At 55.3% G+C, this 17758-nt stretch overlaps 2 protein-coding genes across 4 annotated transcripts in view; one reads left to right on the top strand and one right to left on the bottom strand.

Annotated features, from left to right (window-relative positions):
* Positions 76-8591, top strand: MYBPH (myosin binding protein H). Of its 2 annotated transcripts, none has more exons than XM_018059995.1 (11): positions 76-665; positions 773-907; positions 1640-1807; positions 4198-4286; positions 4642-4837; positions 4989-5128; positions 5667-5826; positions 6999-7135; positions 7245-7431; positions 7755-7805; positions 8326-8591. In XM_018059995.1, exons 1-10 carry the CDS (start codon positions 419-421, stop codon positions 7769-7771), a joined length of 1476 nt encoding a protein of 491 aa, XP_017915484.1. In that variant the 5' UTR covers positions 76-418; the 3' UTR covers positions 7772-7805; positions 8326-8591. The 2 variants fall into 2 exon arrangements, with proteins under 2 accessions (XP_017915484.1, XP_017915485.1); XM_018059996.1 differs by having other exon boundaries at positions 8268-8591.
* ADORA1 (adenosine A1 receptor) overlaps positions 8907-17758 on the bottom strand; it is a 40249-nt gene continuing 31397 nt past the window's right edge. For both annotated transcript variants that reach the window (XM_018059997.1, XM_005690366.3), the window contains one exon: positions 8907-10903. In XM_018059997.1, coding sequence (XP_017915486.1) covers positions 10264-10903 — 640 coding nt within the window. In that variant the 3' untranslated portion in view covers positions 8907-10263. The remainder of the gene's footprint in view (positions 10904-17758) is intronic.

The following is a 17758-nucleotide window of genomic DNA, read 5'->3' as shown; positions in this document are numbered from 1 at the left end:
GAGTCCAAACACACAGAGCCTGATCTGGGTTCATTATCCAGATAGAATCTCTTGTTCCCAATGCCCTGACCCCTGGCATAGGCTCCCGGCAACGTCCCATCTCACTGATCTGTGCCCTCCTCCCATCTGGGCACAAGAACCCTGTCTCTAAGATTCAATCGGGATGATGGACGAGGTTGTGCGTTCCTCAAGGGACCCTTGAAGTTCCTCCCCCAGAGCTATTCCTGGCCTAGGCGCCTCCCTCTCCCTTCGGTCCCCCTGCCTGACCTGACCCCACAGCTGGGAACATTTGCTTGGGGGTGGGGCAGCCCCCTGACTATATAAGACTGGACCTAGGTAGTCCCAGGCACCCTGGAAGCACAGCTCCTCCAGTGCAAACCCCTGCACACTCCAGCTTGACCCTCCATCAGGCACCGCAATGACAGAAAAAGCCACCTTGGAGGCCCCTGCCTGTGGTCTGGAGGAGACCGCCTCTGAGTCTGCCCGTGTGCCCCCTACAGAGCCCTCTGGAGACACGGCAGCTCTGCAGGCTCCTGGGGGGGAGCAGGCTCCCGGGGGGCAGCAGGCTTCTGAGCCACAGGAGTCTGCCCATCAGCCTCCTGACCCCACAGCCTCTGCAGCCCCCGCAGCCCCCACAGCCACTGACCCTGCACTTCCACGTGAAGGTGATGAGAGCTGGGGCGGGCGGAGGGGGGAGGCAGTCATGGCAGGGAGCGGTGGGGGGTGAGGTCTCGGCTGCAAACCCCTTCACCGCCCCCTGCTTCTCTCTCAGATGTCCCCAGTGCCCCGCTGCTGCTGGCCGTGGAGGATGTGAGTGAGAGCTCGGTGACTGTGAGCTGGGAGCCTCCAGAGAGGCTGGGGAGGCTGGGGCTTCAGGGCTATGTGCTGGAACTCCGTCGAGAGGGAGGTGAGCTCCGGGTTAAGCCCTCATATGCGGAGGGGAGGTGGGCCTGGGGGGCAGTAGGGTCAAGCCCCCAGACGCTGCAGTCGAGTCAGACCAGAGGGAGACGCAGAGCGGGAGTGGAGGCAGTCTGCTTAAGCCTCAAGACAGCGTCTGGCTCACCTACACATCTCTGAAAGCAGGAGGGCATCCAAGGGGCCTCAGCAGGTGCCTTGTCCTCCAGCTTCAGGAAGCCTCTGAGTAACAAGGATAAAAGGGTCGGTGACACTGCGGTTCTCCTCTGTAAGAATTAAGGAGGTGCTGAGTCTCAGAGGACCCTGCTTGTAGAGCTGAGGGAGAGGGCTAAGTTAGAACAAGAAACAGTGAGGGGAAGGAGCGGGGCTGTGGCCAAGCTCCTGATGCCGCCATCTTGCCCCCCGCCATCTTGTCCACCTCAGCGACACGCAAGTTCAGTCTGGCTCCTGCCTTTGCCCCCACCTTACTGTGTGACTTGGCAAACGTGTCCAAGCCTCTCTGGGCTTCAGCAACCCCATCTCTGGCCACCACTCAAGGGTTCTGACACAAGGTGTCTTTGATGCCATTTGGCGCATGAGAAGTCCAGGAGGGAGAGCAAAAGGAATATAAGGCCCAGAAAGGGAGGCTAGCTTCCTCAGACCATCAGTGAGAAGGGAAGCCCCACTGAGAAAGGGTGCCTGCGGCCATGGGGCCAGGGCCTTGTATTGTCTTCATTCCTCTCAGCCTTGGACTGGGTGCCTGTGAATGCCCGGCCCATGATGGTGACCCAGCAGACCTTGCGGAACCTGGCTGTGGGTGACAAGTTCTTCGTGCGCGTGGCTGCAGTGAGCTCTGCAGGGGCTGGCCCACCAGCGGTGCTGGAGCAGCTTGTCCACATCCAGGAGACCATCGGTAAAGCCTATCCCTGCTCCCCAGCCCTTCCCAGGCACCGTAGCTAGTGGATGGAGAGAAGGAGGCCAGTGGGTAGACTTGCTTCCCCACACTCACGTGCACAAGCCACCTGCTAGCGCCATCTTGCCTTAAGAAAGTTCCAGGTTCCTCGGCAGCAAGGAGTCTCTGGAGGTCAAAGAGGCCAATTTTCTGGTTGGTCCGGCTCGCAAGCATTGGAGGAAGGGCTTCCCAACCCCCAGAAACGAAAGCTCACGCTGCCCCGGTCACCTGCCTCGAGTCCCAACGCTTAGAGTCATTTCATGCTTCCTATCTAATCGTAATCCCTTCAGCAGCCATAGAAGCTCATTTTCTGCTCATTTCATACGACCTGGGTTCCAGATTCTCCCAAAGGTTTTGGAACAGAGAAAAGTCTTTGTTTGCCTCTTACTGTACCACGTCCCTAGTGGAAAGAAGACAAACACCCTGCAAAAGACCTGTGAAAGTTTCTCCATCCCCAGAGGCCAGTGCTGAACTGGAAACCCGGGAGGCCAGCTGCTGTCTCCTTGCTAAGATTTCTATTTGTAGGGTGCATTAGCCTCAAGCCTACCCTTGCTCCCCTCCCAAGGCTGCTCAGGTTTCAGTCTGTTAATGGCAGTGAGTCATTTGGTCTGATCCAAGGTCTCTGGGGACAGCCCAGAGCCCCAGAGTGACAAGAGACATGGGCCAGCAGGTGGCCCGAGGCCGCCTCCACCTTCCTGCTTGTCCTGCCCTCCTCTCTCTCGGCGGCAGAGGGGCACCCTGCAGCCCGGACAGGCCTCCGGAAAGAGGGAAATATTGAAGGAATATTTCAAGGAGATAGTTTTCAGCTTTAAGGCCTGAGAGAGGTGGGAACCGCAGGGCTAGGCAATATAGGATTATAGACTGTCATGGCTGGTCCAGCCAAGCCAAGGCACCCCAGGACTCCCTTGAGGTCACCCAGACTATTAGTGGCAGTTCCAGAACTGACTCCCACACAGGACCATTCCTGTCCCACCAGGTGGCAAGCAATCTTTTCTGGTGAATTTGGAAACCAGAGTACATGCCCATCCTTCGAGTCTGGGTGAGACATGGTCCCACCTGGCAGCTCGATATGACTCTAGCCTGGAAGTGGTGGGAGCCATCCTGGCTGGGAAGGGGGCGTTAGCAGGCACCCTGGACCCTCCCTGATGGCACAGGGAGCTCGGACTCTGAGAGCTTGCTGGGGCCAGGACCTTCGACCTCAAGGCCTAACATTGGAGGAGTCAGCTAGACTCAGCACCCACTACTCCATTAAAATTCCTCTGGCAGGAAAGAAGGGGATTTCCTGGAGAGAAGAGGGCAGGAGGAGATAGTGAATAAACAGGGAGCAGCCAGGCCCTTCTCAGGGGCAGGGCAGGGTGGGGACCCTGTCTAGAGTCCTTAGCTGCTCAGCTGTCCCTCTTCAGCCACCTGGAGCTGCCAAGCATTCCTGGCCCCCTGCAGCTGCCTCTGGAACATTCTGTGCCAGAGTGCCTGCACAGCTAATCCTCAGAGACACCGTGTTCCTTCTCACTGTCTCCTCCCTCTCCACCCTGCACGCTGCTAACCAACTGCTGCCACCTGTTTGCCACTGAGGGGCCTCGGCCACCCCCACCCCAATCCCGCCTAGGCAGAGTTGTGAGGGTATTACAGCTCCCCGTGGAACACCCAACAGCTTCAGTGGTTGCACCCAATGAGGTGATGGTCAGGAAGGTGGTTCTCCAGTACAACACAGGTCGGAAGTAAGGTGTCAGGAAGGACCTCCCAACTGCAGACCGAAAGGTAATGGGAGGGAAAAGAGAAGGAAGGGGGTATGCCTGCTCTTGCTCCCTTTAGCAAGGGAAAGACCCCAGTTCTCTTACTTGATTGGGGACAGAGCAATGTGCAAATGGGTCTCACAGGGGCATCTCTGAAGGCCTGCGTTGTTGCAAGGCAGAAGGGCAGAGGCATTAGGAAGGAGACAGAGTTGGCCACACTTCCAGGGAATGCAGGCGACAGGTGCATACGCACTCCCCACCAGGGGGAGCCGGGGAGCCAGCAGGGCCCATCTGGAGTCCAGGAATGCCAGGGCTGCAGGGCAAATCCCAGCCTGGCAGGGTTGGGGCACCAAGGGAGTGCCTAGGATGCCTACCAGTTCACACCGTAGAGGCCCTGCCCTCCTGGAACCTCCTGTTTCTCAACTCCCCGAGGGCCTCAGGGGATTCTGGCCCCTGAATCTGGGGAGTGAGCTTTGCCCTGCCCACAAGGAGGCAGTCTCAGGGCATCCCAGGAGCCTTCCTGCGGGGCGCAGCCTCACTGTTTGTCCCGTCCCCTGCCACAGAAGCCTCTCAGTAGCCCCACTGCTGTGCTAAGCCTAGACTCTGGTTCTAATGCAGAGGCCCCCAAGATCCGTGTTCCCCGGCACCTTCGTCAGACCTACATTCGCCAGGTGGGAGAGTCGATTAACCTGCAAATCCCCTTCCAGGTGGGTATGCCTCCCTCCCAGGGTAAGAGCTTGGGTGGAAATACAGGGCCCCACCTGAGGTGTATCGGACGAGCTCAGAAAATGTCAGGGTTCTGTTGGAGGTCTGCTGAGACCCACCCATCAAGATACACATGACTCAGTCAGTTCTCCAGCCAGCGAATAGGACAGGTGGCCCTGGGGCCGGCTGGACAACCGGACGATGAGGCTCTAGGAAGCGCCTGTGGCTCTAGCCGCTGCTGTCCTTCCTAGACAAGGCTGGTGCAGCCAGCTCCCTTGAGCACAGCTCCAGAGAACCCTGGAGCAGTGGTGGGGCCTGGCACCTTCTGCTCCCACTCAGAGAGTTTCTCTCTCCCAGGGGAATCCCAAGCCTCAGGCTTCGTGGACCCACAACGGTCATGCCCTGGACAGCCAGCGGGTGAGCGTGCGCACTGGGGACCAGGACTCCATCCTCTTCATCCGCTCAGCCCAGCGCTCCGATTCAGGCTGCTATGAGCTCACTGTGCAGCTGAAAGGCCTGGAGGCCAAAGCAGCCATCAACATCCTGGTGATTGGTATGGGACCAGGGGAGGCAAGGGCTGAGGTTCCCCCACCCCAGGACTGATGGTCAAGGGGTCAGGCCAAGAGAGAGCAATAGCAGCCTGATCGTGTTGAGGGTGGGGCTGCTGCGAGCCCAGCCCTCCTCCTTACTCTCTGGTCCTGCAGAGAAACCTGGACCCCCCAGCAGCATCAGACTGCTGGATGTCTGGAACTGCAACGCTACCCTCCAGTGGACACCGCCCCAGGACACAGGCAACACAGAGCTCCTGGGCTACACGGTGCAGAAGGCAGACAGAAAGACAAGGGTGAGGCCTGCTCGAGCAGTGTGGCATGGGGAGGAGGGCCTGACTAGAGGTGGGTCTGGGGGAGAGGAAGTGGCCGAGGTGGTGGGGAAGGCTTATTCACAGAGAGTACAGAACTGAGGCCTTCTGGTCTGCCCACTGTGATCCTGACTCGCTGTGTGGCTTTTGGCAAATCTCTTTCATCTCTGGACTTCAGTTTCCTTCTGAAGACTGCAAGGACTGTTCTCTGGGGCCCTTCAAGCTCTAAAGCAGTGCTTCTGAAAATGTAATGTACATGTGAATTACCTGGGAATTTTGCTAAAATGCAGGTCTTACTTCAGTGGGTCTGAGGTGGGGACTGAGATCCTACACATCTCTGAAGGTCCCAGGTGATTCTTACTTTGCAGGTCATCTGGCCACACTTGGATCAGTAAGGTTCTAGAATTCTCTGAGGTCCTCAGAGAGGTCGCCTTCTTCCAGAAGCCCCTCAGAGGAGGAGGCCCCGGGGCGCAGGGAGGGTGAGGGCACGGGGAGTGAGGATGGCAGGCCCGCGCTCTTGCAGCAATGGTTCACGGTGATCGAGCGCTGCCGCCCCACCACCTGCACTGTCTCTGACCTCATCGTGGGCAACTCCTACTCCTTCCGAGTTTTCTCAGAAAACCTGTGTGGACTCAGCGCCTCAGCAGCCGTCACCAAGGAGCTCGCCCACATCGTAAAGACAGGTGGGTCTGGGTCTAAGACCAGAAACCAAGCCAGGCATCGCCACGCCTGTCTCTTCCGTCCCTGGGAGTGCTGGCACCCCTCCCTGGGTGCGCCTCACAGGAGTCCACTTGCCAGATCTTTTGCTTCTCCACACCCAGGCCACCGCTATGCGCACACAATTCACAGAGTGCCTATAAAAGGTGAATGTGGTTGACTGACCGCAACAAACACATCAGAGTAAACCTCGCAAATGAGCAGCACCCCTTGGGAGACTGCACTTCTGCTAAAGAGGCCACGTGGCTGCCGGCACCATAGCAGTCCCTGGGTCTCATGTGCAGTGTCCCAAGAGCACCACTCTGAAGGACAATGTGTGTGGTTAGGTTGACTGGTGAGTTTGCCAAAAGCAAACTCCCAACTCGAATATAGCACCACATAGATGGACGACAGAGATGTGGATATTCACTGTTTCCACACAGACACGTGGTCCTCTTGCGTCGAACGTGAAATTCCCAGTCCTTTCTCCCTGTCACGCTGTCACTTGGACGTTGAGCCTAAGGGCCCCACACAGTCCGTGTGGGCCACAGAAAGCACACTCTTTCAAACACCAGCCTAAGCTGCACAGAATTAGGAAAAAGGTTTTGTTTAAAAATAGAAAGCCAGTAAAGTCTCTGAAGACAAAGAGAAATAATGCGTGGACTCGCTGGGTTTTTAGTCTGCACTGAGGGCCCCTCAGTCAGTATCACCGTCCTCCCATGGGTTTGGCCTTCCTCTGCCTCCCTGAGATACTGTCTTTGCTCCGGCACGTTGGCTTCCCAGAGATCTCAGGAGCCTGGGGTCCTGCCATGGGCCTCCAGCGGTGGAGGCAGGGGTGAAGTGCACTGTCGCCCGCCCTCAGTCTTCCTCCAGACCACCAGCTCTCTGCTCAAAGAGCCACAACCAGCATGTGGCCTTCCACCTCTTAAGCCACAAACTCACTATGTGAGATTGGCAAGTCCCTCATCCATGAAGGGTCTTAGTTTTCCATCTGTTAGCTGGGGTGATAAACCTACCCTTCCAAAGGAATCCTGTGTAGATTAGATGGGAAACCCAGGTGTAAGCTATAGTGATTATTTCAGGAAAACAGATGAGGTCAGTGTTAAGAGGTCTCCTCCTGTAACCTCAAATTCATCCTGTCTTTCTCCTCTGAAACCAGATATTGTTGCCAAACCTAAAAGCTTTGTTGAGCGAGACTTCTCCGAAGCCCCCTCGTTCACTCAGCCCCTGGCTGACCACACCTCCACCCCCGGCTACAGCACACAGCTCTCCTGCAGTGTCCGAGCTTCACCCAAGGTGAGGTGAAGAATCTTTCCAGACCACTCTGCCTAAGCCTGAGGGTGGCCTTCGGGGGCTTCACCCTGGCCCATACCCTTCCCAGCTCTCTTTGACCTTGCCCCCCCAGGCCAAGATCATCTGGATGAAAAACAAGATGGACATCCAGGGTGACCCCAAATACCGAGCTCTCTCTGAGCAAGGTGTCTGCACCCTAGAGATCCGGAAACCCAGCCCCTTTGATTCCGGAGTTTACACCTGCAAGGCCATCAATGTGCTGGGGGAGGCGTCTGTGGACTGCCGGCTGGAGGTGAAAGGTGAGGACTGAGAAAGGTTGCTTTTTAGGAATCTTCTGATGTATGGGAGACCAGGAGAAGCCATCTTTTCTCCTGCTGGACTAGATGAGGCTGAGCGCTGAAAATCAAGGCAAGATGAGGATAGTAAAGATAGAGGTCAGACTCTCAGGAGGACTTTCCAAGAGGGAGGGTGGCCCAGTGTGGGAAAAGGAGGGCTGGAGTCTGCCTCACAGACACATGGCTCACTGGGTGAGGGTGTGAGACTCACTGTCTCCCACCCTGCACTTGGGTCTCCAGCAGACACCTGCCCCCTCCCTGAGCTCTAACCTTCAGGTCTCTCCCAGCCTCAGCCACACACTGAGGAGCCTCTGGTGGAAGCTGTGAAGAGGAGAAAGGTAAGTAACTGCATGCACCCTCTCTCCTGCCTCTGGGGGTGGAGGCCTGGAGCAGGGGTGGGCTTAAGAAGGGAGGGTGGCAGTCAGCTCTGAGTATAAATCTGCAGCCACAGGCAAGATACCCGTGCAGTCCCGGTGGTGCTCCAGAGACCCAGTATGGTAGTGTGATGCTGGCAAGGCCTGGAAGGCATGGGCATCCAGGGGACGGGCACAGGACAGGGTCTAGTCCCGACTCTGAATGACCTTAGGCTGGGGTATCCCCGTGGGATAATTTCCTCAGCCAGAAAAGTAGCAGAAACAACCGTACCCTGACTGCCCTTCCCAGGTGGATCTGAGGTTCTGGATGGGTGAGGGTGTATCCTAGAGCTGCGGGGGCCAGAGCTGGAGCCCGGGCTGTGGGTCTAGGGCCTGAGGGGAGGGGAGCCAGGAAGGGAGGACTTTTCCCCCATATCACCTCTTCAGCAGGCGCACGTCGCCCAGCTCTGCCTACCAGCAGGACTCGTGAAACGTTCTCTGCCAGGTGCCGCAGGCCTGAGGGGCCAGGGCTGCCAGGCCCAGAATCAAGCGCCTCAGAGGCCGGAGGTATTCACCCCACAGCGACAGCTGATGGCTTTGCTCCTCGGTACCTGCCTCGCCTCTGTCCCTCCACTGGGAGCGGGCCGAGCAGGCCTCTGGACAGGCTTCTAGACACCAGGAGTCCTGGAAGGTGCAAAGATCGGAGCCCTCCTGCAAAGTCGTATGCTGGGCGGGAAGCACTTGAATAAAGGTGTTTGGTGTTATGGTGCAGTGCCTCTGTGACAGTGAGAGTTAGCGTGATGGGCACTGTGTCCCCAGGAGGGTGGGCTGAATGTGTCCCCATGATGGAGTCTCTACCTCTGACACCATGAGGAAGGTCCAGTGGGAGGGGTCTTGTGATCTCATGGGGGTTTTCCAGATATGAGATCTTTTAGGATCTCGTTTCACATTCAGAGTTTGCTGCCCTTAGAGGATGACTACAGGAACAAACACTCGCTTCTCTGGACCCTCCTTGCTCCAGACACCTCCATGCCCTCCCCATTCCCTTCATTTCTCCCCAGACACCACTACCAATTTCTATCTGCTGAGGTTGCCTCTTGCCCTCAGTGGTGGGGTGCATTATCCATGAGGGTTGACAGTCTTTTATTACTCAAGTGACCTCCCTGGGAGCCAGGGGACATTCCACCTGAGAGAGGGAAGGGCCTGGAATCAGCCCTGGAGTTGCTGTTCACACTTAGAACCTGGCCCCTCACTCCTCTGTATAAGGAGCTTTGGTTTGGGCCAGGAGTAGACCCTTCCCGAAGGGTCTAGTCTAAAGGCCTAGACACTGCAACAGAGCCTAAAGCCCATGAATATAGTGCTAGTGCCAGGGGTGCTGAGGGTACTTAAAATCCGGTAAGACCTTCCTGTCCACACACTCCAGAGGGGCGTCTGCTCCAGCCTGAGCAGCCTGGCACACTCATCCCACGGTGCCCATGGCAGCCCACTATCCCTTGTTCGTCTCCTCCCCAGGCAGGCAGCGTGTTCCCAAGAGTTGACAGGTCTGGAGTTCCCCAGAAGCAGCAAAGAGGGGTGTCACCTAGGAGGGTGCCCAGCAGAGGGGTGGAGCAGATAGAGCTGGTGGCCCAGATGACAAGCCGTGACACTTCCTTCTCTTACTTGGGATGCTCAGGGCAAGAATCAGGGCTCAATGCGTCTTCCCTGTGGCTGTTTGAGGCCCACACCTGCCATTCCACACTAGTTCCAGGGAGCACGGAGCTCCCACTCAGGGCCCAAGTGGAGAATAGAGCAAATAGTGGAAATGATTTCTGGACCCATTTTTTCTGCCTCTCACAAGTATAACCTTGGAATCCCTGGGGCGAGAAGAGCAGGCACCCTGGCAAGCATCATGGCCAGGGACACAGGGCTGTGGAAGGCGGGGACTAAAGGCTCCTTGATTCCTGCCTGTCGGTGGCTCTGGCCACCTTCTCCTGCAGAACAGGAGAGAAAACAAGGCCAGGACATCCACTTTCTCTCCTTCTCTCTATCTTGGCGGGGTGCTTCTCTCCTTAAGCTGGGTCCCAGGGCTGCAATCCCAGCACCTAAGTCAGACATGCCACTGTCCTGCCTGCTGTGGGAGCTGAGCTTGCTTTTCTGGCCTGTGTGGTCCCACGGCAGTCTCAGGGTCTCAGGCCCACTCAGGCTGCGGCACTGGGCTGCCTTGGGTTGATCAGGCAGATGGGGAGGCCCAAGCCACTTTCCTCTTTCCCTCAGGTTACCTGGTTCTCTCCCCATGGACTGACCTCCCAAACCTCCCCCAGCACCGTGAGGGGTGGGTCTCAGCCACAGCCCACAGCCCACAGCCCACAGCAGGGAGAGACAAGGGAGATGAGTGGAATAGCAGGGAGGGGAGCCCTGGGCTGAGACACCCCAGATGCGGGCCAGGGGGGGTGGGAGGCGGAGTCTAGTCATCAGGCCTCTCTGCTGGGGGATCCTCATCAACGGGGGGCACAGGCTGGCAGCGGAAGTGGTCATTCCAGATCTTAAGGAAGGTCACTCGAAACTTCTGGATGCGGAAGGCGTAGACGATGGGGTTCATGGCCGAGTTGCCATGCGAGAGGAAGATGGCGATGTATATGAGGATCCTGGGCATGCGGCAGGAAGGGCAGAAGAGGGTGACGCAGTTGAGGATGTGCAAGGGCAGCCAGCTAAGGGCGAAGAGGAAGAGGATGAGGGCCAGCGACTTGGCGATCTTCAGCTCCTTCCCGTAGTACTTCTGCGGGTCTCCGGAGGAGGCCGACACCTTCTTGTTGAGCTGCTTGCGGATCAGATAGAAGACCTCCATGTAGATGAGGACCATGAGCAGCAGCGGGGGCAGCACCCACACGAAGAAGTTGAAATAGACCATGTACTCCATGCTGATGACCTTCTCGAACTGGCACTCAATCACAGGCTCGCCCACGCTGCCGTTGGCCAGCCAGTCCCGCTCAACGGCTCTCAGGTTGTTCCAGCCGAACATGGGTGTCAGGCCCACCACAAAGGAGAGAATCCAGCAGCCAGTGATGGCCACCACAGCCCTTCGAGGAGTCACCACTGTCTTGTACCTGAGGGAGAGGAGGGCAGAGTGTGAGGCCCCCTCCTCGGTTCACCCAACCCCGGGGGTCTCTAAGAGGAGCTCCTTGCTCAGCCAGGGCCCAGTAAGTGGGGAGGTGCATGTCTTTGGCTAGAGGGCAAAGTCTTTGGGATCTAAAATTTAGGCCAGAACTTGTAATGCACTGGCTCATGTCGCCTGCTGAGGGTGGGAAAAATCTAGAAGAAAACAGCAGACGAACTCTTTTAGGAGTTTTACTAAAATTACCAAAGTAAAAATTGTTCATATGCACTTGGCACACCCCCACTGGTGACCTTATCATGGCTTCATGACAGTCCCCATGTGGTAGAAAAGCACCATCAGAATGAGGGCCCATTGACTGATGTTCAAGGTAGTCAAGTGTTCTTCCCGAGGCCACATGGAGGGTGCAGGCTATCCTGTGCTTCCTAGCTGACCTCACAACAAAATGATTAACAAACCACCCCTCCCCTTGGGCCAGCTGACTCACTATCATAAAAAGCTCCCCCACACCTGCCTCCCATGGCTCCGTCCCGTCTCCCCACCCCCATCCCAACCTCCCCTCCTTTTTCAGCCATTGTACAGTGCTTGCCTCCTGAAGGGTTCATCTCAAGAAGCAGCTCTCCTCCCCCAAACTAATTGGGAATTATTCTCAAGAAAGAGGACTGACGGTCACTGAGGACTGCATTCAGGGGACCCCAGTTCAGGCCCGCATGCCTGGGCGTGGTCATCTGCTTTCTGAGTGCTTTCCATGCCAGGCGTTGGCCCCTGTGCTGGGACTAAGATAAAGAACCCCTTCCTCTACATAGCTCATATTTTGAGTGAAGAAACAGAAAACATTAAAGTAAGAGAGGAATAAGGCAGCTACAGGTTGTGATATGTCCTTTGAAGAAAATAAGCCGGACCATGTTGAGGGGCAGAGCCCCCAACCCTCTTCAGGCCGTAACACACACAGATATGAAACCTCGAGGAGGGCCCCGAGAATGGACGCGGCTGCCCGCGGGCCATGCCCCTCTCTCTGCCGCTGTCCCCAAGGTTGAGGAGATGCAGTCTAGAGGGGCTCCCCGCTTCCCTTTAAACCAATTCAGCCAGCAGCCAGCATGTCCTTGGCCCACGCACTGGCCTTGGGATGAGTGCCAAAGGCTGGGGCCTGCCTGGCTTTGGGCCAGCAGCTTGCCCAGTTGTTATTTTCCGATGCAGCTTCTGAGATGGATGGATTGGCCTCCTGAGCATGTAAACAGCTCCTGCAGCCCACGGGTGTGAAGGTGGAGGCCTCCTTCTAGCTCCGTTTTCTTCTGTCCTGTCCCTGGAGAATCTGCAGCTTTCTCCTCCATATTTACTTTACTGGAGTGGAAAGGGGAATGATTTGGGGGATGCGAGAAGCTGGACCCACTCCCACCCCATCTAAAAACTGAGCACTAGAAGGGACCTTGGGAACCTCGTTTCCAATCTCATCATCCCAGTGGGGAAACTGAGGCCCTTAGAACACTCCAACACCACAGTGTGGTACCCCTCCCCTACTCTGTAATCTTGTGTCCCCAGAGCTCCGAGGAGTCTTGAAAGCTGCCCAGATTGCTTGTGCCTATCTGAAGCTGTGGTTTTTCCAGTAGTCATGTATGGATGTGAGAAATAACTTGGACTAGAAAGAAACCTGAGCATCGAAGAATTGATGCTTTTGAACTGTGGTGCTGGAGAAGACTCTTGAGAGTCCCTTGGATTGCAAGGAGATCCAACCAGTCCATCCTAAAGGAGATCAGTATCAGTCCTGGGTGTTCATTGGAAGGACTGATGTTGAAGCTGAAACTCCAATGCTTTGTGGCCACCTGATGGGAAAAAGTGACCGATTTGAAAAGACCCTGATGCTGGGAAAGATTGAAGGTGGGAGGGGAAGGGGACAACAGAGGATGAGGTAGCTGGATGGCATCACAGACTCAATGGATATGAGTTTGAGCAAGCTCTGGGAGTTGGTGATGGACAGGGTAGGCCTGGCGTGCTGCAGTTCATGGGGTCACAAGGAGTCGGACACGACTGAGTGACCGAACTGAACTGAATCCTTGCATTCTTGCTATAACTAAAGCCCATTTCCGCCTCTTGAATCCCCAGCAGAATAGCAAGCCTGGTGCATACTTTGGAGTCACAGATCCATATCTGAGCCCCAGGTCTGCAACCTACTTGGTCAATTATTCCTCTGTAAAATGAGATTATGGGACCTACTTCAGATGAGTTAATTTATGTGAAGTATTCTGTAAGCACCCCACCAACACTCCTGTGCCTGAGCTCCTACCCCTCCAAAGCTCCTGAAAACACACACACACCTGGGAAACCCTGCTATCTTTAGATGTTCAGCAAACGTAGCCCAACGTGTCTGCAATCATCTGGCTCAGGATTTGTTTCTGATGAGCTCCAATTGCTTTCCCACGCACCCCATGGTGAAAGAAGTTCTGGGAGAGCCTATGGGGTGTGACTAAAGGAGTGAAGATCATTCTACAAAAGAGAAAGGCACTCTGTCACGGCTGTCACAAGCAGGCGGCAGGGCCCTGGGGTGAGCCTCAGCAGGGCCAAATGGGGCTGCAGCTGCAGAAGGAAGGGTGGAGGCGGGCATCCCGTCACAGCTATCACCCCTGTGTTCACAGCATGTGTATCACTTATAAAGCGCTTTCACATTCATGTCTCAGGTAATCCACACGACCACTCTGCAGGCTGACTATCGGTTGTTTACTTGTGGATGATAAGCAGATTTGGAATATCCCTTTCTGACAAGCTTTAAAATGCCTGTCCACAGGCAGTACTACCTGGAGAAAGAAGGGTAGACACAGTGAGCTCTGGTATTGCCACCTAGCCTGAGGACTGGAGGAGGGGGTGCCTAGCCCAGGACTCACATCTGGGCAATGATGACCCACCAAGAGAGGAGATGAATTCTGACAGTGTCCCAGCTGGGAGACAAGGAGAAGGCAGCTTCTGGCTAAAGAGGTGCCCCCCCTTTTCTCCTCCCCGCACCCTTCTCAACTGCCTGGAGCCCTGGGGTTAAAGCTTTCCTGGGGCTCCTCCAGGACCAGGTCCCAGCAGACCCTGCAGCCTAGGGTATCAGTTTGCATCTGTTTTTCTTGCTATTTTTTCCATAGTGGGAAAGGGTTAGACTCAAAACTTTGGTGGGGTAGGGGCAGGCATTCACAGGAAGGGCTACCTCCCAGGGCTGGGAGAAAAACTCACCTCTCCTTACATGTGGGAAAGAACGTTAGAGGCTGCAAGTTCTGGGGTGCACGTGGGGTGGGGCATGTTCAACAGGACAAGTGCTTGTCCCTGCCAAGTCACGGTCTAAGGCCTCATCACCCCTGGGGCTGTGCTGAGAGCTAGTCAGAGAGATGACTGCCCCAGACAAAGGGGAAGCAATAGCATCGAGGCACTGAAACACCACGTGGGGCCCCACCGCGGGCAAGCGGGGTGGGCAGCCCTTCGAAGACATCACTGAAGGAACCAGGGAGAGCCCTGCCCACCCCTGTAGCCTCGTGAGGGCAAGGCACGGGGCAGGGCAGTCAGAGCTGTGGTCTGGGGCGGCCCCCTGGGCTGGGCTGGTCACATGAAAGATTTCAAGGTTTTGTTCTTGTGCAGGGAAAGCCGTTGTAAGCAAAGAAAGAATATAATCCAGTTTCAGTTTTTAAAAGATACCTCGGGCTGCGGTGTGGAGTATGCTGTGTGCAGCGGGGAAAGCAAGAATACCACAGGGAGCCTACTTCAGCTGTCCAGGCAAGAGGCAGGGCTTCCCTATTCCCTGGCGGCTCAGTGGTAAAGAGGTCACCTGCCAATGTAGGAGGCATGAGATACGTGCTTTGATCCCTGGGTCAGGAAGATCCCCTGGAGGGCATGGAACCCACTGCAGTACTCTTGCCTGGAGAATCCCACGGACAGAGGAGCCTGGTGGGCTCCAGTCCACGCGGTCACAAAGAGTCAGACATGACTGAAGTGATGTACACGCATGAAGGCAAGAGGCGAGGTGGTGACCTCGGGTAGGTGATGGTGGGGGTGAGGAGGAGCTCCCGGCTGTCAGAGGTGTTGGGAGCAGAGCCCACAGGACCTGCTGCTGAGCTTGGATGTCCAGGTGAGAGAGAGCACCATCAGGCTGAGGCTCAGTTTCTGATCCCAACCATTGAGGGGACAGAGGCACCCTGCCTTCAGCCTGACCCCTCTCTCACCAGGGGGCCCTTCTCCTCTCCCAACCCCTCAACATGAATATATACATGTAAAAATGGACACATGAATCCCTGTATCCATTTATTCAATCTTTATGGTTTATGCAATGGAAACCACATTTTATTCAGCGATAAATAAAAATGATTTATTTGACCATTCATGATTGATTGAGGACGAGGGCCTCTTCTGAGCGGTATGAGCGAGTGCCACCAGGCCACCGGCCAGGCTCCAACACACACGCAGCGGCCCTGCTCCCAACACACAGTGAGACCAGCAGAGGCTTCCCCAGCCAGAACCAGCCTCCCCAGAGTCTCCCAGAGCAGAGGCATTGCCATCTCAAGCTAAATTCCAGCAGGAGCTATGAGCATGCCTGAGCTCTGCATTGGCCCTTTGCATTATGAATAAGCCCTCTTCATGGGTTGGAGACCCGACTGCAGAGAGGGCTGGCCTCTGTCTGCCTACAGCGCCGTAGGACAGCTCTTCAGGTACACTGCTGTGGGCTAATTTTTAGGCGGATTATGAGATCATGAACAGTAAGCTCCTTAGAACAGGAAAAACTCAGAATGCCACCAGGTGATAAAGAGACTGGGGACCTAGGCAGGAAAGATGCGCTGGACAAAGAAAAGAGAAGGGAGGGAAACAGATCCTCAGAAACTCTTTGGTGGACAAAGAACTGGCCACCAGAGCCAGGTCCTCAGAGAAGCTGCTCCATCCCTGCACAGACAAGACTGGGAGTGCTGGTCCTCAAGCTGGGCACCCTACCTGCCCGCCCCCCCCCCCCAACCCTGTCCTGTTCTGAGTCACAGGGGATGGGGGCTAACTCCTGCAGCCTGCATCTCCCAAGGCCCTGGGTCACTGGGTTCATCGAAGGCGTCGGACTGCTGGAGGAAGGAGACAGAAGGATGTTTCCACCCACCTCTCTGTCACAGGCGGGTCTCAGGCAGTGGTTAAATCTCTTCCTTGGCTCCACCTCCCACTAGCAGGCCCACTGGTTCCAGCTTCCACTCACTGCCCACAGCCCCTGGGTTTTGGGACCACCTGCTTCTTTTGCCCTTCAGCCTAGGGGTAGCTTCTTGTTGCTAATGTCTGAGTTACCTCACTATCCCCTCTTTGACTTCTCAGATGCTTCATGACCTATGTTACCAGTTCCTAATGCGGGCATTAAAAGCCCTCAGTTGTAAACACCTAATAATTTCTGTGTTCTGAGTTAGATCCCAGTGGTTCAGGGGTGAAGCTGGAGCAGGAACAATTGAATTATCACAAAGAACTCCCTGCTAGAGAGACGAAAGACCTAGCCAGACTTTTAATAAATGTGTGTTAACTCAAAAGAAGAGAGATAATCCAAGGAATGAATGTGGAAAAGGCTACACGTGGTTCTGTTTGGAGGCAGGGGTGATGAAGTATCCTGTGAACTGCTGAGACCGGGGCAGGGTCTGCAGGCCACCGCCACCTTCCTCTCACCAAGGCCCTGGGCATGCAGACTGAGCAGGGACTGGAGGGGCCCACACCTTTCTGCAACAGGCAGTTTGGACAGTGTGAGGCTGAGTCCTCCATCTTCCCTTCCCTTTCTCGCCGTCTGAGAAGGAGTGATATTCCGCAGCTCGGGTTACCTCTTTCCTTGCCTCCCTTCTTATCACAGATCTCAGCTACTTATAAATGGAAACTTGGGTCTCAAGATCAGGGACGTAAGACTTTCAGACTATTAAACTACTTCCTGCAGAGAAATTCTCCCTTTCAGAGGAAACAGGAAACCATATACAATCAAAAGCACACTCCAGGGACAAAATATTTAATAGTAACATTCCCCACAGGAGTCTGGATCAGAAGCCCCAGGGAAGGACCAGGATGTCTGGGTCCTAATTATCTTGCCTTGAATATTGCTTGCTTTAGGCCCTGTGGCATTACCCACCACCTCTGAATGTCAGTGTCACCAATCCCCAAAAGGGGGGTCCATCTGACACCCTCAGGGCTACTTTGCAGAGCTACAGACAGTGGGGGAGACACGAAACTCCTTGAAAGAACAAAGCTGGAGAAATTAATTATGCTAGCAGTGTAATGGACCTTGGAAATAACTCCTGGTCATGTTCTGAGGACAAACAATTCAACAGACTGGTAGGAAAAACAATTATATCTATGTATGTGACCCAGTAACATCCTCTATTCTGAAACAACTTCCCCCACCCTCTCTGCTTCAGATTCAGAGCTTCCTTGAATCTGGGAATGAGTGGAAGATATATGCTATTCTCTGCCCCAAGGGAACTCCCCTTCTGACAGGGGAGGTATAGCTCCTGAGTCTCTGATGGAAGAGCAGTCCAGGCTAAATAAAACATACAAGGCCAAAGTTCCTGGCCTCAACCCCAAACTCAGAAGCAGTCCAGGTAACTGACATCACAAGCTCCTCTAGAGGCCTATGAGCCTGTGACAAAGCCCCTTTCCTCTCTGGCTGTGTCCTCTCATCCTTACAAAGAGGGGTTGGGATTTGTTCAGAGCATCTGATGCGGAGGACGCTGCAGGGGGTGGGATGTAGGCAGGAAGGTTCACAGATTCAGGGTAGGCATGCGCTCAAAGTGTGAAAGTGAAAATGTTAGTCACTAAGTCGTATCCTACTCTTTGTGATCCCAGGAACTGTAGCCCACGAGGCTCCTCTCCATGGGATTCTCCA

The sequence above is a fragment of the Capra hircus genome, chromosome 16, assembly GCF_001704415.2.
Source record: "Capra hircus breed San Clemente chromosome 16, ASM170441v1, whole genome shotgun sequence".
Taxonomy (NCBI): domain Eukaryota; kingdom Metazoa; phylum Chordata; class Mammalia; order Artiodactyla; family Bovidae; genus Capra; species Capra hircus.
This window is presented reverse-complemented; position numbering and strand designations above follow the sequence as displayed.